Below are 22670 nucleotides of genomic sequence, written 5' to 3'. Positions count from 1 at the left end.
GACGTAACAATGAGTTTGTTTGCAAGCATAAAGAAAATCACAAGTAAACAAATAACCCTTATAAAATACCAAGAAAAGGGTGGAGAGGAGACAGCATTCATAAAAGCAAGAGAGCCAAATTAAGAAGCGTTGACGTGGAGGTGTTTTAGAAACACGGTTCCCGCAAGCTTAACGGCCTAGATTCTCTCTCAGTCATTAACCCCCACCCCAGTATACTCCTCCCGGATAATTATCTTCTCTCATTTCCTTCCATTATCCCTCTCGGCTCTCACCATACCAATAGATTAGCATCTTTTTCTCTCTGAATAGTGAAAGAAGGGAACAAAGAGAGAGAAGGTATGTTACTAGGGAAGCGTCCAAGGGGACCCATGAGAAGAACAACAAGCATGACTGGTATTGCCGTTGATCTTCCGAGCAACGTGGGCGCCGGCTCATCTGAGCCTTCTGATGCTACTACCCAGAATCATCAAATGATCATCAGGGGTCTCCATGCAACTGCAGGACTCGAAGAAGGGTCTCTTGATTATCACAACAAAAACAAAATGATGGATACTTCTTGTGGTGAGAATACTAGTGAATTCTTGAACGATCAACCTTTCTTGGCCTCCGTGCTGTCACCAAGAAACCACCATAAGAGCAGTGGCTCTGGTAATCATTTTGTGGAGGATTCTCATTTCTTTGCGGACCTGTGGCCTTTGTAAACGCCGGTTGGCTTCCTGGGAAAGATTTATACATGTACAGGTATGATTTACATACATATATCTATTTTCGAATTATTTCTTAGATTTTTTTTGTCTTCTTGAAGGGATTTTTTTTTCCAGTTCGTAGCTTTTCTTTTGTTTTCATTAATTCGGAAGGATTTTTAGCTTGGAAGCTTGTTGGACATGTAAGGATCTACCTATGATCCCGTATATGTTATTTTGCTTCGTGAATGATGAGAAATGAATAATTTAGCAAAAAAAAGAAAAATGTTATGCAATGAAGTAAAATTTTATCATATGGAAAATCATTTTCTATTGACTCCAGAAAAAAAAAAAAAAAAAACGAAATCTTCTCCAATAATATTACATCCTATTTTGCTCAATTATGATCTAGCTAGTGTATTTTATTCAACTGAATGCTGAAGTTTTGTTGTTAGATTCTTTCGTGTTTTCTTTATATATATATAAGATCCGAAACTGATCTCCTCATGCCTGATGCCTCCGATCTAAGCTTTCCTTTTCATTTATTTTTTTCCCTTCTTAGTCTCAATTGATTTGCAAATTCAACTCTTCAAATATTTTTGATATATTTTCTCTCCTCCTTGTACCATACCATATAAGCCAAAGATTTTATCAATTAGCAAGGATGGAGATGATTGGATGATTCTTTTCTTCTTCTTCTTCTTCAATGAAGTGCTTAATTGTATTAAGTAGTTAATTTCTTTTTTTCTACATGATAATATTGCAGGGGAGATACGGCATTTTGCAGTCAAGAGTGCAGAGCACAGCAGATGAAACAAGACGAGAGAAAAGAAAACCGCAACGTTATGATAGCATCAAAGAAAGGAGAACGCCATGCATCAGCATCCACCACGAGCTCCAAGTCTTCTCGTAAAAGTGAAACTGTGGCTGCTGCTTGACTTGAAGCTAGACTACTACATGCTTTTTAAGAGACAAAAGATCATGTGTCATAAATGACAGCACAACGTTGTAGAATTTCCTGGGAGAGATATAATTATTGCATTACCCAATCTCCTCTACTATTAATGATCAGACCAAATGTATTTTACGTGCTGGCCTGCACTACAATACTAGGAAAACAATATTACAACTAATTATTATGTAAAATATGTTGAAAATCATTTCAGAAATAATATATTTAGAAAATGAATGTGGCTACAGTTATTGTATTGAGATGCCCAGGGAACTTGTTCTTTGTCCTCTGGGAATATTTTTATTCCCACGTCCTCTTTCATTAATTTTCATGGTTACAATTTATGTCCTTTGCACTTTCATTTTGGGTTTGTATCCAATTAGAGGATTTGTTCTGTTACATAAGTAGGAAATTATAAATAATATTTTTCGTATGACTATTAAATGGAAAAGAAGAATTAAGCTAATTAGATGAGTAGTTCCTCATAGAAATTAAAACAAATTATTTAGTTTAATCGGAGTTTTCACTAAACTGACTGTTGGACGATCATCTAAACTTTATGTTCCACATTAATTATTAAAAACAATTCAATAGAATTCTATCTATCTTTAATAATTTTTCCATTTAAAAATTTTTAAAGAATTGATATGGAAAGTTAAAAATATTTGTTTATTTATTTAACTTCAAGAATTTGAATCTTAGCGACCCCATATGATCTACAGAGGGAACTTAGTTAATTGATTGACATCATTGGCCCATGATGTGCTATGCTGCGACTTAAAGCAATTTTTGTAATATAAAAAAATATTCAAGCGTTGCTAATGTGTTTTCTACTAAAAAATAATTATAAACTCAAAATATAATGTATATAAGATAATATTATGTTTTTAAAATATTGATACAATGATATACTAGATCACTACCAGAATTCTAAGAAATACTGATAGAATTTTTTGTTGGTATTTATACTCTCATTTCATCAGTAATAAATTTATCATTAGGCTCATGGATAGAAATTCTTTGCTGGTAAAACTCTTGTCAACAATTTTTGATCCGTCGGTGATTTTGTTGATAATAAAAGTGCAAAAAAAAAAATTACCCACTTCATTCGTCGGTATTTCCCTCAAGAATTTTTCCATGTAATCGACAAAAATACATTATGTAATTTTATTCGGTGATCAAACAGTGATACTATGACATTTTCAGTAATTCCTTTTCAACTCTTTATAATATACTGACATCAGTATTTATACTCTCATTCTGTCAATAATACTGTCAGAAGTTATTTAAAAATATTTTTAAAAAATCTATTTAACAAAAGTAGAAAATAATTAAAGTTAATATAAATCAACACTCCATAATACTTAAGAACCGAGTTGCTTGGAAAAAAAAGAAAAAAAAGAAAATCAACTCAAACAAATTTGCAACAAATTAATAACAAAAAAAAAAACAACAATAACAAATAAATAAATCAACTAAAAATAATTTCCACCGAACCTAGAAAACCTATTTTAGAACCCATTATCTACAAACAAATAAAATAATATAATTGAAATTGAACAGTAAAATTAAAAAACAAATTTAGCTAAAATCCAACAAAATTGATCTCATATGAAAAAAAAAATCCTAAAACAACATTCATACAATTATTAAGAACAAAAAAATTAAAAATCATATAAAATATAATGCAAAAAAAAAAAAACACAAAAAAAGAAGAAAAAAAATCTAACCTTAATATAATCACGAGTGAAGTTGAGAAGAGGAAAAAAAAATAAATTCACTAGATATTTTAATTAAAAAACATTGAGAAGAGAAAAGAAGAGAGGAGAAGACATACTTGTGCACATAGAGAGAGGAGAAGATAGGATAATAAGTTAAGGAGAAAAGAAAAAAAAAAAAAAAGGGGACGTTTTGATGTTTTTTGACAAAAGAGGAAGAAGAAGGAGAGGCGTGTCTGATATGACATGAGAGATTCTAGTCTTTTTATTGGAAATATTTTACTGATGGTTTTACAAATAGATAATTAAATATTAATATTTGTATCTATTATGTCGGTAATTTTCATCTGTAATATTTATTTAAAATTTAATTTAATCAAAAAAAATTTAGAAACCTCCAAATATTACTGACGGATTTTCAATTTGTCGGTGATTTTATTTGTAATATTTAATTTAAATTTTCAATCTAATAAAGATTTTTCAGAAACCCCCCAAATATCATCGACAACTTTTTAATATATCAATGCTTTTGTTTGTAAAAAATGATAATTAATAGTATAATTAAAAAGTGAATAGTTTTAAAGCTCTCTAAAAAATACAGACGTAATTAATTTGTTTGGAATACCTTTTAAAAATTTTTGCTAATTAGTACTTAGCTTTTTTAAAATCCAGCGAGAGGAGCTTTTTGTTGACAATAAAAACAAAAGGGTAAAAAAAAAATGAAAAGGACTGTTGTCATCTTCACAAGTATTTTGAAACTGTACTGTAAATTATATATTTTTAATTTTTTTTAAAATATTAATTTTTTATTTAAAATTAATATTTTTTGATAATTTTAGATCATTTTGATGTGTTGATATAAAAAAAATTATTTTTAAAAAATACAAAATATTATTTTGACACATTTCCAAGTAAAAAAAAACTTTAAAAATGCTTTTTAGAATGCAAGTTTCACTAAATTTTTAAATTTTTTTTGTTTAAAGTTTTTATATATATATATATTAATATAAAAATAATTTTTAAAAATTAAAAAAATATTATTTTAATATATTTTCAAATAAAATAATTTTAAAAAAAAGCACTCCACGCGATCTGAATCATACCAAACTTTCATTATCAATTGAAAATTTGTAATAATAAAAAGCACAGATCCGTCATCTGGTGGTTGTTGTTCCAATTAAAGTTGAAAGAGACTAATTTGGAGCTCTGATCGATTGTTTGATAGAAATGGGCTGTAATGCTGCTAAGGTGTCCTTGACAAATCACATACTCCTGGTGGGCCACGCACTTTGGGATATACGTGTCCATATACCACCCGTAGAAAATAGCCCCTATTTATTTTATCTTAATATTGGTTGGTTGCAATGTGTTTTCTTTTATATATATATATATATATATATATATATATATATTATTAACGTGATTGTTCAGAATAATTTATATCTATTTCAATTAATTTTATAAATTTTAAAATTAATAATTATATAAGTTTTTAATGATTTTAAAATTTATAAAATTTTTAAAATAAATAAATTTTAGACTTGAACAATTGAATTATATTTTTTTAAATTATTGGCATCTGTTCTTTATTTTATTTTCTGATTGAATTTAAGGATCCAGACTGCCTTCTGGAATATTCAAGAGCAGGGATCTCACCGTCCAATGAATTTACTACTAGTGGTCCAAATGCAGCCTACCATCATCACCATTGAAGATTCCTTGGACAACCGTACGAAGATATAATTAGTTAGATGTGATTCCATTGTCTTTTTTTTTTTTTTTCGATTTCCAATATTAAGAGTGAAGATTTTGGGGTATTTAACGATCGACAATCCGAGCAGGTCAAATATACAGTGTGATTAAACCAGTTGAATTGGTTATAAATTTGTTAAATGATTTTATAGACTCGGTTCTACATGGGTGTCATTTTTTTTGGTAACCATTTGAGATTTGAAAATTATGATTGGAAAATATTATTTTTGTTGTTTTAATTATTTTTCTAATTAATTTTAGATTTAATTATTTTTTCCTTACTTAACTTTGAATTTTCTTGGTTATATCGATCTATATATAAATAATTGATGTGTTAGTTTTTATTATATTATTGAATTTTAAATTTTTTAATAAAATATCAAAGTTTTCCTCTATGATTTTAGGACTTAAAAACCTTGGTTTTATTATTACTATATATTGCGTTAGCATTCATCTTTGTGACTTTAAATATCAAAGTTTTCCCTACTTATTTTTTTAGGCCTATAATATAGATGTTTTATGTAAATAAAATAAAATAAATTTGATAGATCAGATGAGATTTAAAGAAAGAAAACTATTATTTATTTGTTGTGCAGCTAGATGTGCAAGTCTTTAATAATATTAAAGATATATAAGATAGAATAAAAACCATAAAAGTTTGAAACGAAATAATAGAAATAGTCTCTTGTCATAAAACTAAACAAAAGCTTTAGTTCAAGGTTCTTCATTAATCTCCTATTGATTAGCTTTAAAGATAACTATTTTGGGAGTATTTAAGAGTGTAATAACAATTATTTTTATGGTATTTTTTACTTAAGAAATATATCAAGATAATATTTTTTATTTTAAAAAAATTATTTTTGATATTAGCATATTAAAAAAATCTAAAAATAAATAAAAATAATATTAATTTAAAATATATATTTTTAAATTTTTTATCAAGCTTTCATTTGAAACTATATAAAAATCATTGCCATTGGATTATCGCCCATTATTGTTGACAAGCTGTGAAGAAAAGCTAGTAATGTAAAACAACTAGAAGAAAACAATGTGAACTGATTTCAAATCATTTTTTTTTTTTTTAGGTCTGTGGACTCAATCAATAATCAGTGTAATGTATCAACAAAAATATGATTTCAATATGTATTATCTCCCCAACACAACTTACCTCAGAGGTCATATCATACTTCTAAATTACTAAAAATATCAGATGATTTCTCTTTCGGCTAATATTAAAATGCACCAAATCTTGAACAGCGAAGATGGAAAGATTTGCTGTGAATTAGTCAATGACTCTGTGATTGGTTCATCGGCTGCCCATTAACGCAAAAACTTGCAAAAACAAATCCTCATGACTATTGTTTTTACTTTACCTGTTCATCTATGCGCACCATATGTAGATACATGATCAAATTAATGAATGTTTAGGTGTAAAGATAAAATAATTTAATTATATTTTAATTAAATGATAAAAAGAAATAACAACAAATAAACCAAAAATAAAAAAAAATCACATGGTAACTTAGAGAGAAAAACTTTTATTGCAAGTTTTGAAACTGGGTCAATGCAACCCAACTTATATATCTTATACCTTTTTTTTTTTTTTTTATCTTTATATATGATAGTTCTGTGCATTTGATATTTATTTTTTATTTTTATTAGAAATATTTTGACTTCAAAGTTCTTGTTAGCAATCTTTCTATAAGATTTCTTTAATGTAACAAACAACAACTTATCTCTTTATTGATAAGGAGAGGGAGATTATTAGAATTTAAAGGTTGTAATGTTTTGAAATTTATGAATGGAAAATACAATAAAGCCCTTAAAGGCTTAGATGTAAGAATAAATTAAATGAGGGGTATAGTAGTAATTGGATAAATAGTTGATATATAAATAGAAAAAAGAAAGAAAAAAAAAGAGAGATCTGAAAATTTTGAGAGAGAATCGGCAGGAGAGAAGGAAGGAAGAAGAAGAAGAGAAAAGAGGGGAAAATAAGGGAAGAAGAGAAAAGAGGGGAAAATAAGGGAAAAAGGAAAGGAGTTGAGGAAATAAGTTAAAAAGGTAAGATTTAGGTTGTTTAATGTGTATAATATGTTTTAAGTAAGCTTTAATTTGATTTTGATGAATGTTAGGGTTTTGAGAATTTGTGTTTTGGTTTAAATTGATGAATTAAATTGAATGATGGAGGTTGATTGTTGTGTTTAATTGATGATTTAGTTGATTATGAAGATTTTGATGATTTTGAGTTGGAGTTTTGGTTAAATGGTGAAATTTGAGTGAGAAATCAGGGGAGAACAGTGGGGTTTCTGTTAAATTCTGGATTAGAGGTTGAAAATGACAAAAATTCAATTTGGTCCCTCCATTTCTGAAAATTACAGTTTAGTCCCCAAACTTTGGAAAATTACAAATTGGTCCCTGGAGCATATTCCGAGATTCTGAACAGAATAACATATAAATTATGGGTAGAATTACTGTATAGATAAGATAATTTAACACTTTCAATTTGGTCCTCCAATTTAACAAAAATTACAATTTGACCCTAAAAATTTGGTAAAATTCCAGAATGGTCCCTGAAGCATAATGATACATCCTGGACAGAATTGAGGATTAATTGAGGTCATAATTTCAGTATATTCATGGATTTATGACAAATTTCAGTTTGGTCCTCCATTTGACAAAAGTTACAATTTGGCCTTAAAAATATGGAAAAATTTCAGATTAGTCCCTAGCTGTAATCCTAGCTTTTTCAGATTATTTTGATGAATAATTAAGGGTTATTTAGTGAATTATTACCAATTTTATTAGTTTTTTTTATTATGGGTTAGATTTCGGGAAAACCGTTAGATTTTGGGTTTTTAAGAAAATTGACTAGTTAGTTAAAAAACATATAAGATTACAGAATACACACTTAGTTAAGTGTATTAAATAGGTTATATGTTCTTTCGAGTCATTCTTGAATATGTCTCCTTTGTATTCAGATAATCCTGATATTCTACCGGCGGGACGTCAGTAGGATTTTCTTCGGTGTTTGCTTTTAAGTGCTGTTGCTTTTGAGTCAGGTGAGTGGATAATTTTCCATATACATGAGAAATAGTATAAATATTTGATTTGTTAATATGAATTGAGTCATGCTTCTTGATAATATATATGCTGATTATTATCCTTATTATGATAAAGCATGATCAATTATTGAGTTTGAATTCTTGATATGAACCAACATATATTTTGAATTGATTTCTGAATTGATAGCTCCTCATTTGATTGATGTAATGAGTTGAGCTTTGAGATATGAATATGTTTGTTTGATTACGATTATGAACCTATGGTATGTCAGTCAGAATACCCATGCTAACAGGGTAGTGTTAGTCTTTGTGCACATCGTATCTGAACCCTAGTTGGTCGAGGGAGTCACCAACCTGTGTGGACTGATCATCCCACAGTACGGAGCCTCATGCTCATTGCATTTTGATTTTCTGACGAGCTTTACCATATAATCTTCTTGTTATGGCCTATTTGAGAAACCTTCCAATAAGAACCTAGAGCCATAATTGTATATATATTCTCATTGTTGTATTACCTCGTGTGTGTATATTGAACGTTATCTACTCACTGAGTTGTTGAACTCACCCTCTCATTATTTATCATTTTCAGGCTTATAGCTTGATAGCAAGTCACTTTTGTTGAATCTTCCGAACCTGCTTTTTGGTTGTAATTTGTACCTTTCTTTTATGTCAAGTTAGTGCTCCAAAACTATGATTATATATGAACTCTTGTATTAAGACAATCGAATTATGTTATAAAGTTAGTTTTATTGTTACTGCTGCGTTGAACAACTCTGATTGAGTTTTGAGGGATAAGTTTGTATGTAAGTTTGGGTTCGCATAGGTACGGAACCTTGCATATGTGCCGGTCACGGATCCGGGATTCGGGTCGTGACAAAGGTGGTGCAAAATATGAAAACTACATTTGATATTAGGGCTTTCATGGCACCTATTGTCCATTTTTAAGGTTTATATCATAAAATTTAGCAATAAAATTTAGCAATAAAAGTCAAACTCGTGGATATCTATTAATACCTACTAAAATTCAGTTTAACATGATATATTCAACTCATTTGGATCAAAAAAATTAAATAGATTGAGTTTATAATTTGAAAAATATAAAAAATTAGATTAGATATAATTATAAATCCAAACTTGACCTGAGTATATCTATGAAGACTCCTAGTTTGGCTTGTGTTTTAAGCACACATGGATTAATAAAATTATGTATTTTGATATCTCCTTATAATTACAAGTTTGCTTGATGTTTAAGAGTTTTGATTTGTAATAAACTCATAAATTTTAACAAGCCCATAAGTCTTGAAGGGTTTTAGCTTATAAAAACCTCGTTTATAATTCGCTTCTTAGCTGTATCATGTGGTTTACAGTGGTCAAAATTTTAGACTTGTAATTTGTAGCTATAAAAATTCTTCGGCCTTTGAGGTATGAAATGGAACCGTCCATTTGGCGGCCCAACCACTGGAGTACAGTACTGTAGGCCATGGACGCCACATGATTGGACAGGCTATTCAAGGCCTTTTCGAAGAACAAAGAAATATAAAGTATTAAAAATAAAAATGGAGATGCGGGGTATCGATCCCCGTACCTCTCGCATGCTAAGCGAGCGCTCTACCATCTGAGCTACATCCCCTATTTTCTATTTTTTCGCCAAAGATATATTAATAAAGTTATATATTGATTCACCTTCCGCACAAATTTGGAAGGAGTGATGAAAGGATTAAAGCGTTAACATTTTTATGGGCATAATCATGATCCTATAGCCCCTGTTTTCATAATAGAATCAGCTTCATTTTCTTCCTTTTTAAAAAAAAAAAAAAATCATTCAAGTACACGTCATCCTTGGAGTATTTATTTTAAATTTGATTGTTCTGTCCATTTTCACAAAAATCCCTCTTCATAGATTTTTTTTTCCCTCATGTTTGATTGTTTTGATTAAAACAAAAATATAGAGATTGAAGTCTAAACCTCTTTAATAGCATATCTAATATGCTCTAGTAACACAATATCAATCAAGAACATCTATTTCGAAAATGCCATTGTCAAGAGCACACCTAATTAATCAAAATGGTATTTTTAGAGAAAAAGCTCAGTCTATGAACTTAGCCCAGAAAAACTTCGTGGACAGAGTCTTGAAAAAAATTCAATGCCATATAGATTATAGATTTTACTTTTTCTACGTGTAAAAAGTCTTTCAATATCTTTTTTTTTTTTTTTATCAATGCTAGTGTAAAGTATATTTATCTATAATTAATATTATTAGGGTAAAATTACACTTTTAACTTTTTCTCTTTGTAAAAAAAAAAGGATTCATGGCATTATAAATATTTCATGAATTCTTCAAACTTGAGGTTAATAATTTCTTTCATTTTTAATATTTTTAGTATATATATTTTTAGAATTTATCTTTTTTAAAATATCATTTATTTTCTATTTCTAAAAAGATATTTGCTTAAGTAGATAAGAATATTCAAATATAGAATATTTTACAAATATCAACTATCTTTTCCTACTAGATATCATATATATAAGCTATTAACTATTTTATCTAAAAAAAATGAAATAAATTACTAAAATTAAAAAATTAATTGATCCAACATATACACCTTATCTTAAATTACTTAGCTCGTCACCTTTCAAATTCATACTGCTACTCAAAATCAAATGATTACACAAGCCAAGCTTCTGCATTATGTCTGGAATGTGCCCAGAAAAAATATTTACACTTCAATAAACAAACAGACCTTAACAACAAACAACTTGTAATCCCAAAAATTAAAAGATTGGTTCCATCTATCATATTCACCCTTCCTCTTCTAAGTTCTATTGTGTTGTTGTTTTGGTCAACTTACGGGCAAGCTAACGTGTTTGGAAGTGTGGTTGTGGTTGCTTTTCAAAATATTTTTCATTCAGAAAAGTATGCCAATAATGTTATTTTATTTTTTAAAAATTATTTTTGAGATCAGCACATCAAAATGATTTGAAAATATCAAAAACATATTAATTCCGAGCAAAAAAAATAAATTTTAAATTTTGTGAAAAAGCGCTTTTCAAACGCAATCCCAAACGGAGTCCAAGAAAAGGGTGAAAGTGATGGCTAGGATATATATTTTTTTAATTTGATTATAAAGTTAAAATATTTTATCTATAGAGCTTTTTGACCATTAATTCAATTATAGTGATAATTCCATAATTATTTTAAATTGTTTTATTGAGTTATTTTTTTCCCGCACTAAGAATGAAGTGATATACAAATTAAAAAAAATATATGGTAAGTAAATTGTGATTTATAAAACAATAGAGGCAGAATGTAATGGAAGCAAACTTAAAAGGTTTACTACTTTTATCAAGCATTATAATCATGAAAAAGGACTACAAAAGGGTAGACCGGTAATTATTTGAAAAACGGTAACAACATAGAATGTGATTTTAAATGAATTTAAATTGTTGCAAAAACCAAACAAAATACTATTGGCAGAACTCTCTCAAAATATTTTTTTTTCTATGTAAAAAACTATCCTTTTATTTTCTCCATCACGAACAATATTTTGTTAAGAAATGGAAAATCTCACTGGCAACTCTTTTCTCAAGTCTCAACCCATTTCCAAGAGCTCCATGTCTTTGAGCTCGTCTATCATGTATATAATTTGATCTCCAAAATTGTAAAAGTAGTATAGGTTCAAGAAATGAGACTTTAATATTAATTTGATTGGATTTAATAAGTATGATTAATTTAATAACATGAATAAAAAATAAAATAAAAAATAAACTGAAAATAATTGATAATAGAAAAAAAATATAAAAAAATAACTTGAGTCGTTCGAGATACTAAAATATATAAAATCATGAATTTAATTATAAAATAACTTAATATTAAAGAGAAAAAATAAATAAAAACTCGGTTGATTTTCAAGCTAACCCTAAAATTATGTAGATGGTTTGAGGGAGAAGCCTCAGTTTCCTCTTCAAAACTCGAGAATTGTTTGTTGTTGCGCCGTTATAAAGAGAGGCTTAGGGCTAAGATTACGATTATCCTTTAGGCCCTCTTTGAATTGTAAGCCCATATAAAATGTGATGGATATTCAAAAACATATTGGACATATCGTAACAGTTATATGAGTTGGATGATGTTCAGTGCTGGCACCGGAGCCCGTTCATGATCTTGTTAGATACTGTATGAGATTACACGAAGCTCCTGTTATCTGGGACAACATTACACAAGTGTCGCGTGGCTTATGTCTATAAAGAGGGTGTGAAGATATAGTAGTTGTTGTTCTTGAAAATGTGTTTTTTCTTTTTTAAAATTCATCAATTGATATCAGATTCAATCGCAACTCAAACCGGTATAGACTATAGAGTAGAGATGGCTACAGGAATCAATATCTATGATTAACCTAAAGAAATCAGATTGGATAGATTTAAACGGCTATCTTTGGGCATAGATTATCCCAAATCCTCGTATCCAACGAGGAGAATCATTTCCCTTGATCGGAAGATATCACTTCTGTTTCAAGAAGATATCGTAAGACCAATTCTTTCAAAGATATTGTTAGGCATTACTCCATGGATAACGAATCAAGAAATTGAGAGAGAAAGAAACAGAGAGAGTTGAATCGTTCCTCTGTTCTGTAAGAGTCATGATCTGGTGCAGGAAATTTATACAGGCCCACGGCATTATCCCCAACAGTCTAGACCACCCACCTGCTCTCTTGAGACATTAAAATAATCACACAATCCAAAACTTGTCAGCCTGTGATGATAATTAGCCCCACGGGACCAGTTTTTTCCCCACAAAGAATGAATTGTCCTCCTCGTATAGATTGATTGATGTAACAAAATTGTGGACCTTATGGATGGTTCAAATAATGAGCACTCCACATGTATGGCACTGGAGAGAGGACAGATTGCTGGGGACCATTGAAATTTTCTTCCCCCTTTCCTTGGCACTGTGCTTCAATCAATGCGAATATCAATATCAAGTAATCAATTATTAGGGGTATTCGAGAAAAAACTGGGTATGGAAGTTTATGTATTTACTAATGATTTCAAAATTACCATGATTATAAACTAAACAAATCATGAGTTCATACTCGTTAGTAGTTTTAATTTGAAGAAGAAGGGTTCAGAAGGGAAGAAAACTATAGTTTAATGGTATAAACTGAAATAACTACACGACTTCGCTGCGATAAACACAGTTTACGAACAATTTACATGCATATTTTCCTTTTCCAATAGAAAGAGGTGCTCGGTCATCAGAGAGCCAGAGCAAACGGGCTACAAGAAATAAACAACAAACTCCATACATAACACCATTAATATCACACAACTATTACATTTATATATATGGAAAAAGCATCTCTTAACCACAGGATTAGTGAAAGAGAAAGGAAAAATGGTTGGCTGTTTTAGTTCCTAGACCAATCTTCTTCCACTGTTGTCTTCTACTAGCTCACTTGTATTCCAAAATCATGTTGTTCTCAGGAGCTAACCCAACACAAGCTCTCAGTATGTTCTCAAGCATTGCACGTTGCTTTGACAGTGCATTCACCACTGGTGTGCCTGGTGGAACCTGTTTTTTCCCCATTAGACAGTTAATACAAGTTAGTCATAAGCTCTCAGTGATGAAGACAACAAGTCTGATGATATTAAGATAATCTGACAAAGCCAAAGTGAGTATTAAGGATCAAGTCAAGATTACTATGATTTGATTTACATCTTGTCACTAAAGTAATTCAACTACTCGTGTCAAACTGAGTACATTGGCATGAACAGCATAAATGAAGTGCTAGGTTTTTGGCCAGGTAAAAATACATTAACCCCAAGTTCCCATTTCCCTTTATTTCAAAGAACAATCATTGGTATAAAAGAGTAGAACTTACAAGAGGAGCCTTTGTGAGGTAACTGAGAATAGTAGCAACTGGGTGGAAAGAGTGAAACTTGCCCTGCATATAGAATCGGTACAAGGTCAATCCACAAAGAAGTACATTAGATTGCTTAACAAAATCAAAGAGGATCAAAAGTTCAGTGCAAGAAAACACACCTCTGCTTCGCCTTTGAGCTGGATCCTTGTGCTAAGTTCTGCAAGAAGAACCAAGTCGAGGATGATTGGTGCAGCCAAGAGGGAGTCTTCACAGGTGTTGTGCAGCACTATGGTGTTTTTCCCACCCATGAATATCTCCGAGGTGTACTCATCCATAGCTCTCTTGCTATCTCCAACATATGGCACATACTATACAAGTGAAATACAAAACAGAAATTAAAAAAGAACAAAAAGAAGATAAAGCACTTCAAGAGTAAGAATTGGAAAAGGAGTTGAGAGTGTAACAAAAGTGAGATCAATCACCTTGATTACTACAACATGGTCAGGATGTTCACCAGGCTCATAGAGGATGCCATTGCTAGAGACCATGTCATCAACAACATTGCTCTTGGAGATTTCCTTGGACCGAAAAGTTTGAGGTGCTGATAGATTCATGCCATCATTGTTTCCCAGATGGTTGTAACTCACTATTGACGTTGGCTGAATCATCACAATCACAAACACCGCGTCAATGTCACCTCAATTATTGAAAAGACAATTAGGACAAAATGTCCATGATTCCGCTTTCTTAATGTGTTATATACCTTAATACCGGCCCCAACAAGGAAATCAACCAGAACAGATTTCATCTTGGTCTGACCACTCTTAAAGTCATCTCCACCAATCAAACTGTTCCTCTTAATAGCCAAATCAACAAGTCCTGTAGTTATCAAAAACCAAAAAAAAAAAAAATGAACTTCGGCACTTCTTATTAACCAGCAATATTTGACCTCTGAAACAAATAGTAGGATTTTAAGGTTAAAAACCTGGAACAAAAGTGTTCTGAGGGCTTCCATTTATGAAAGGAATATTTTCATAAATGCAAGCCAGAGCATACAAGGTTGATGGGGATATCTCTGATTCATCCTTCTCCACAGCAGCCAAGAGGTTCTCCATGGTGTCATTCAGCCCTACAACAATATTACTGTACCTCTCTGTGTTGGCAGTCCACAACACAACCACCTTGTCCACCTTGTTTTTCTCCTTGAACTCCCTAGTTAATTATGAAAAGACACGACCACATTGATTACTTGTCCATCCGAGGAACAAAAAACCTTTTTCCAGTTACAGAACCGGAAAAGTTAAAAGCAAATTAAAATTAAAATGCTACCTAATGTCTTCGATAATTTGCTGGACTTGTTCTTTCTTTGTGCCTTTGATAACATTGTTAGCACGTGAGCCTTGATTGGCAGCAATGAAATCAGGGTCGTAAATTCCAGGGAGTGGTACCATGGATTCCATGTAGGGCCTCAATTGCTTTTGCAAGTCAATGTCGAAAACCTTGGCCCTCGCCATGGCATCTGCTAAGTTCATGTCACTTATGTCCCATCCCCCAAATACAATATCATCTGGGTTCACCTGTATTGTTTTTTAACATTTCAACATCAGAATTCTTTTGGAAAAGTTAGCGTTGATTAACATCTTAGTTGAGAACAATTTATGAATTAACTCAAAATATAATACAAAAATGGGAAGTAATTAAAGGCAGTACGTAATGTTAGACACATGTATACCATGGGGAGCAGGCTCTTGAATGGAGCATAAATCTCCTCTCCATTGAAGGACCCAACTCTGATACTTGATGCCTGGGTAAGTGAGCCAAAGTAATTGGCTTGTTGCACCTTGTCCTTAGTTGCCCAGGAGATTCCTCTGGAAAATATTCAACACCTCACGTCATAAAATTAATTAAAAATTTCCAATAGCAAAGAAACCAACTAAACATCAATCACATAATTTTACCAACCAAAAGGAACCAATTTTACATCCCTGATTTAAAGCAAAACACAAATAAAATACTATAAAAGAAAGAAAGAAGGGAAACTCACTCTCTGTTGGCAATAACACCACCAGTGAGAGTTGAACCATTGTTTCCACCCCACCCCACAAGCATAACACTGTCAGAAAAAAAGAAAAAAATCAAAACATCATCTAAAGATTTTAAGATTAACCCACAAAGGACGAGCCTCCAATTAAAGAAGATGAACACAAAAAGAAAGAAGAAAAGAATAGAAAGGAATGGAATATGGGTGCAAACCCTAGTTTAGGGACATGAATATCAGTCTTGAATTCATATTGGACAGTTTTGGGCTTGACAGTCCACTGATAAGAACCGTTCTTGTTCTCATGAACAAGTTCAGTGGTATCGTAGTTGTACACGGAGTGAATCTCATCTTCAGTGTACTTAACGTTAGGACTCTCAACCTTAAACTTCTCAATAAACATTTTTGCTTTCTTTGCTTGCTAGCTAAACAAAACAATGTGGGATCAAAAATGGAACCCAAGACCGAGACTGCAAAAACAACTACTCTCTTTTCTCAGCTTCCCACCCTTCCTTCCTTCCTTCCTTGCGTGCTCTGTGAAGAGCCACCCTGAGCTGTGTATAAATACAAGAAACGAGAGGCACGTGTCTCCACGTTAATGGATGTGATCATAGGCGGACCCCACCTTACCTTCGTTTTCATTTGCCCCTTGGTCTCAACTCTCGAGTGAAGCTAGGCCATGCAAAAATGTGAGAACTGAGAAGAGAGGCAGGGATTAGACCGCACGTATGAGGGTGGCACGTGCCGGGAGAGAGAGACAGGTGGCTGGGCTTCAACGTGGCGTCGTCCCATGAGTGCCAGAGTTTCTTTTTTACTTTTTTGTGGGTCCCGAAATAAATAGATAAAAAAAGGAAGGTCCTCGAAGAAAAATGAGAAGGTGACTCGTGAAATTCTCGGGGTAAGCGAGGTGATAGACAGGGAAGGTCCTGTATCATTATTAATTATACCAAGCAACGGTAGTGTAGAAGACGTGCTTATCAACACATGAGGATAGATAGATCCTTAGCAGCTTCCATGTAGATGTAGGGTTTTATGAAAAGATGATTTCAATTGTATTGCAGCAATACTTAATATAGCGGTTACAATGAGAGTTACAATCAGAATAGGAAAGAAGAATTGTACACAGAGAAGGAAACTAATATTCTTAGGAATTGTACATAGAGAAAGAAACAAATATCCTGAGCATACTGGGAGTTATTGCTGAAGATATGCAGACTTATTCTTTTACTCTTATACGCCCCCGCAAGATGGTGCCTCCATCAGAGACACCAATCTTGGATCGAAGAAGAGTGAACCGTTGGTGAGGTAGGGGCTTGGTTAAAGCATCGGCTAGCTGATATGTAGTAGAAACATGAGAGACCCGAAGGAGACCTTTGTTGACATGATCACGTACAAAGTGAAAGTCAATAGCTATGTGTTTCATGCGAGAGTGGAAGACAGGATTGGCATAAAGATAAGTCGCGCCCACATTATCACAGTAAGCAGTTGGTGGAGCAGGAGGAGATGCATGCAGTTCACGTAAGAGCTGCTGAACCCAGGATAACTCAGCAGCAGTAGTAGCAACTGCCCGATATTCAGCTTCTGTAGAAAAGCGTGCAACAGAACGCTGTTTACGAGAAGCCTAAGAGACAACATTACCTCCCAAAAGCAAAATGTAGGCAGTGGTGGACGTGCGATCATCAGGATCGCCTGCCCAATCGGAGTAAGAGAAAGCAGATAATGTAGTTGTGGTGCTGCGGGTAAGGGAGAGACCATGATGAATTGTGCCCTTGAGGTAGCGTAACAGACGCTTAACTGCTTGCCAATGAAGCTGGGTAGGTTTATGCATGAACCGAGAAAGCTTATTCACTGTGAAAGCTATGTCTAGACGAGTAAGAGAGAGATACTGGAGAGACCCAACAACACTACGAAATTCACTAGCATCCATGGAGGCAGAACCATCAGATATATAAAGGCTGGTAGTTGTTGAAAGTGGAGTAGTTGCCTCTTTTGCACCAGTCATGTTGGTGCAGACAAGCAGATCATAGATGTATTTGTGTTGGGATAGAATGAGGCCAGTAGACATAGGCAACACTTCAACCCTAAGGAAGTAATGGAGAGAACCCATATCTTTGACAGAGAACCGGGAGGACAATGCAGTAATAAAGGAAGACAAGAACCTGCCATTGTTGCCAGTGATAAGGAGGTCATCAACATAGACCAAGAAGTAAGCAATTATCCCATCATGATTGTATACGAATAGAGATGTATCAGCTTTAGAGTTAACAAAGCTCTGTGAGATGAGAAACGTGGCCAGCTCATTATACCAAGCTCTAGGAGTTTGTTTAAGGCCATAGATTTCCTTGCGGAGACGACAAACATGGTGTGGCAGCTGGTCATCAATGAAACCCCGGGGTTGAGCCATGTACGCTTCTTCAAAAAAAGAGCCTTGGAGGAAGGCGTTGTTAACATCAAGTTGTGTAATAGGCCAACCATACTGAAGAGCTAGACAGAGAACAATGTGGATGGTAGTAGGCTTGACAGCAGGGCTGAACGTTTCAGTGTAATCAAGACCAGGATGTTGATGAAAACCTTTAGCTACAAGGCGAGCTTTGTACCTGTCAATGGAGCCATCTGGTTTTCTTTTGAGCCGAAAAACCCACTTGCAGCCTACCAGATTCTGATGCAGAGAAGGAGGGACCAGTTCCCAGGTACCATTACTAGTTAAAGCAGTAAACTCAGCTGACATGACAGCTCTCCATTCTGGGTGTTGAAGGGCTTGAGACACACATAATAGTTCAAGAGTAACAGGTAAGGGATGTTTGGTGGTGAGGTTGAGCTGGCGTGGTTTAAAGATATGGTTTTTGGAACGGGTGATCATGGGGTGTTGTGGTATAGAGGGAGGTGTTAGGGTGGGAAATGGTGGTGGTGATGGCAAAGGCTGGTGTGCAAGGTTTGAAGAGAGATCAGCACAAGGGGGCGAAGGCTGGCATGAGTGCACAGTGGCCTGCTGTTGACGAGGTGAGAGTGCAGCAGGGGAGGAGACTAGCATGGCCGACTGGAGGATAGGAGGAGTGGAGAAAGAGGGAGGAACTGGAGGCGGGGAAGGAATATCAAATGATGTTGCCCGGGTGGGAAGAAAAGGAGAGGGTGGACATGCAAGAGGGGAGGCAGCAAATGGGAATGCAGTTTCAACAAAGCGGACATGACGGGAGATAAATAATCATTAAGTAGTGGGATCAAAACACTTGTAGGCACTTTGAGAGAGAATATCCCAGAAAAAACACAAGGAACGAGCGAGGGTCAAGTTTGTGTTTGGCATATGGTCTTAGCCATGGGTAACACAAACACCCAAAGACACGAAGCTTAAGATAATTTGGTGAATTTCCAAAAAAGGATTCAAACGGGGATTTAAGTTGAAGAATGGGAGTGGGTAAACAATTAACGAGGAATGTAGCAGTTTGAAAGGCATGGGGCCAGAAAGAAAAGGGGAGGGAGGCTTAATGGAGCATTGTGAGACCTGTATCCACAATATGTCTATGGCGGCGTTCATCAGTTCCATTATGTTGAGGAGTGTGGGGAGGAGTAGTGAGATGATTAATGCCGTGAGAAGTAAAATAGTCTTTAAGTTTGATGTACTCACCCCCATTATCGGAGTAGAGGGAAACAATTGATTTTTTTAAAAAAATTTCAATAGTGATTTTGAATTTGGGAAAAATGAGAGAAACATTAGACTTATGATAAATAGGGTAGAACCAAATATATTTGGTAAAATGATCAACGAAAATGACATAAAATCGATGACCTTCGGGAGAAGGAATTGGAGCAAGGCCCCAAACATTAGTGTAAATTAAATCTAATGGACCACTACTTTTAAGAGAGGATACATGAAAAGGAAGTTGTTGGCTTTTATGACAAAAACAGGAATCACAGATAATATTACTAGAGGATGTAGATAGAGGAAGAGTGCAGGAGGTATTATATGATGCAGGATATGAGAGGAGGGGTGGCCAAGTCGTATATGTCAGTCTATCAATGGAGCTTTAACACCAACAAAAGCATGAAATGATGTCAGAGGAGATAAAGATTCAGGCCACACGTACACATCATTGTTATTCCGGCCTCGAATGAGAGTCGCCCCCATACGAAGATCCTTCACCAAAAAATGAGCAGGAAAAAATTCAATTGAGGTGTTATTAGATTTGCAAAATTAGGAAACTGAAATTAAATTTTTCTTGATGGAAGGAACACACAAAAGATTAGATAAGACAAAAGTTTTGGATGGAGTATAGAGAGTGGCATGACCAACATGAGTAATTGGCAAACCTGTGTCGTCACCTATAACAATAACATTCGAACCTTCATAAGCCGAGGTGAGTGAGAGGTTGGTGAGATCATCAGTGACATGATGGGATGCTGCAGAATCAAGGAGCCAGTTTGGTGACTTGGGAGAGGCAGTAGTGGTGTAATTGGCAGTAGGAGTTGTGGAGGTAATAGGACAAACTCGAGGACAACGTTTGGCACTATGTCCTTGTTGATCACATAGTTGACAGAATCCTTTATAACCTTGGCCTGGATGTTTTCGTGGAGGCTGATATGTGCCTTGATAGCCACGATTGGAGTTAGAGAAAGATTGATATCCACGACTATTTGAAGAGGCTCTAGTATTCTGATAGTGCCTAGGAGTGAAGTTGCTAGATTGGCCAGATCTTTGAGTGATATGAGCTGTGTGATTGGAGGAGAGACAGAGTGCACCTCTTCACGTTTGAGAAAGTTTCATATTCAACAAGTTTATTATGAAGATCTTCAAAGCTGATGGGGTTGTTGCGTGCACGAATGGCTGCAAAACAATTTCTTTGAATACAGGACCAAAACCATTGAGAACATGAACTGCCAAATCAATGTCACTGGGGAGGCTCACAATGATTGATAGTTCTTCAGATATGCTTCACATAGTATTAAGAAATTCACCTACAGAACTTGAGCCACGGGTGTAGCAGTGAGTCGTTCCTTGAGGCTCATTACACGTGATCTCAAAACGGTTTGCATAAAGAGTGTTCAGTTTCTCCCATGCCATATGGGAGGTTGTTGCAGAAGCAATGAGTGGCATGATTGGTTCTGAAACAAAGGCGATGATGGAGTGCAGCAATAGCTGATCTTGGCGAACCCAAAACATGTGAGCAGGATTAAGTGTATCATGCAAACGTTTGGGTGGTTCCTAATAAGAGCCATCTACATATTGCAGAAAATAGGTGATGAATGCTCGTGGGAGCGTGGCGGCTCTGATACCATGTAGGGTTTTATGAAAAGATGATTTCAATTGTATGGCAACAATGCTTAATATAGTGGTTACAATGAGTGTTACAATCAGAATAGGAAAGAAGAATTGTACACAGAGAAGGAAACTAATATACTGAGTATACAAGGTTATTGCTGAAGATATGCAGACTTATTCTTTTACTTTTATAGTAGATACATATATCACCAATGTTTTCGCTATTTCCAAGTGGAATTTCATTCCCTACATTTATTTGTTTGTTTGAGGGGGAAAAAAGAGAGGAAGAAAAACAATAATTCTCTAAATTATACTCTCGGTTTGCTTAAATTTATTGTACGCATATTATATTAATTGTTTAAGTTACATTTTAAGTTTATTTTTGGTTTATTTTATCTTTTTTTTTTAAAAAAAAAAAATAGATTTTACAAATAGAAGATTCATCGATTATTTTAATGTTAATCCCTAAAAGTAGGGGATATTTCATCCATCGTTGCAATGCCTATGATGTTAATTCTTAAAAATAAAAGATTTTATCCGGTTTTTTTTTTTTAAATTCACATTAATACCTAAAAGGAGATTTCATTAATTTAAAAAAAAAAAACACTGAAGTTAATTCCTAAAATAGAAGATTTCATTGATTTTACAAAATTATTGATGTTAATCTCTAAAATAAGAGATAATGTTTGTCTTTGCCAAAATTTAACGTTAGTCCCCAAAATATAAGATTTTATTGATTTAAAAACAAATGTTTATGTTAGTCTCTAAATGGAAAATTTGTAAACTTTATAAAAATATTGATATCAATCACTAAAATTAGAAATTTCATCGATTTTACAAAAAAAATATTGATGTTAATCCCTAAACTAAAAGATTTCATCGAAAAAACTATTTGTAAAATAGACGTTGGACCCATATGGATAATGAAAATTAGGCTTTGACTATACTCTAATGAATACATCTAAAATAACCCAAAGGGCATCGCTCATACTCATTGGGTCTTTGTGCGGTCAAGTTAACCCAGCTCAAGTCCACTTAAAACAAAAGATATAATATGTCATCAAACACACACACACATACACAATATATATATATAAACAACAAAATTTTTTTGAAATTATTACATGTTGGAAGTTCAAGAATCAATATGGACATGGTTGTAAAGTTTGAAAGTTCAATTTTATCAATTGAGGGCATGATAAAAGAGGAAAATTAAAGATAGAAGTAAAATTGCAAAAATTAAAAAGCTAGGAATTCAATTGAGGCTTGGAGGGGTTTAATTGACTCAATAAGAGGCTAATCAAAAGAGAAATCCAGTTTAAGAGTCAATTTGAAGAAAATTAAAATAATTAA

The 22670-nt window shown here is 33.4% G+C and overlaps 1 protein-coding gene, 2 long non-coding RNA genes and 1 other non-coding gene across 4 annotated transcripts; 2 read left to right on the top strand and 2 right to left on the bottom strand.

Annotated features, from left to right (window-relative positions):
• The first annotated feature begins 198 nt into the window (after nucleotides 1-198).
• On the top strand, nucleotides 199-1901 carry LOC118058351 (uncharacterized). The gene is made up of 2 exons (XR_004689167.2): nucleotides 199-741; nucleotides 1450-1901. It is a non-coding gene; the product is annotated as an uncharacterized lncRNA (long non-coding RNA).
• A 5135-nt stretch (nucleotides 1902-7036) lies between these two features.
• LOC140956102 (uncharacterized) lies at nucleotides 7037-8892 on the top strand. Its single transcript, XR_012171125.1, has 3 exons — nucleotides 7037-7166; nucleotides 8084-8164; nucleotides 8757-8892. It is a non-coding gene; the product is annotated as an uncharacterized lncRNA (long non-coding RNA).
• An 832-nt stretch (nucleotides 8893-9724) lies between these two features.
• TRNAA-AGC (transfer RNA alanine (anticodon AGC)) lies at nucleotides 9725-9797 on the bottom strand. Its single transcript has one exon. It is a non-coding gene; the product is annotated as a tRNA-Ala (tRNA).
• Nucleotides 9798-13289: 3492 nt separating this feature from the next.
• Nucleotides 13290-16609, bottom strand: LOC118058354 (inositol-3-phosphate synthase 1). The gene is made up of 10 exons (XM_035071067.2): nucleotides 16279-16609; nucleotides 16070-16138; nucleotides 15758-15893; nucleotides 15355-15602; nucleotides 15011-15237; nucleotides 14789-14904; nucleotides 14508-14684; nucleotides 14205-14393; nucleotides 14044-14106; nucleotides 13290-13733 (listed from the first exon to the last, which is right to left on the bottom strand). Exons 1-10 carry the CDS (start codon nucleotides 16464-16466, stop codon nucleotides 13614-13616), a joined length of 1533 nt encoding a protein of 510 aa, XP_034926958.1. The 5' UTR covers nucleotides 16467-16609; the 3' UTR covers nucleotides 13290-13613.
• Between the last annotated feature and the right edge of the window lie 6061 nt (nucleotides 16610-22670).

This window comes from Populus alba, chromosome 11 (genome assembly GCF_005239225.2).
Source record: "Populus alba chromosome 11, ASM523922v2, whole genome shotgun sequence".
Lineage (NCBI taxonomy): Eukaryota > Viridiplantae > Streptophyta > Magnoliopsida > Malpighiales > Salicaceae > Populus > Populus alba.
Note: the sequence above shows the minus strand (reverse complement) of the source record. Positions and strands in the feature narration are given on the sequence as shown.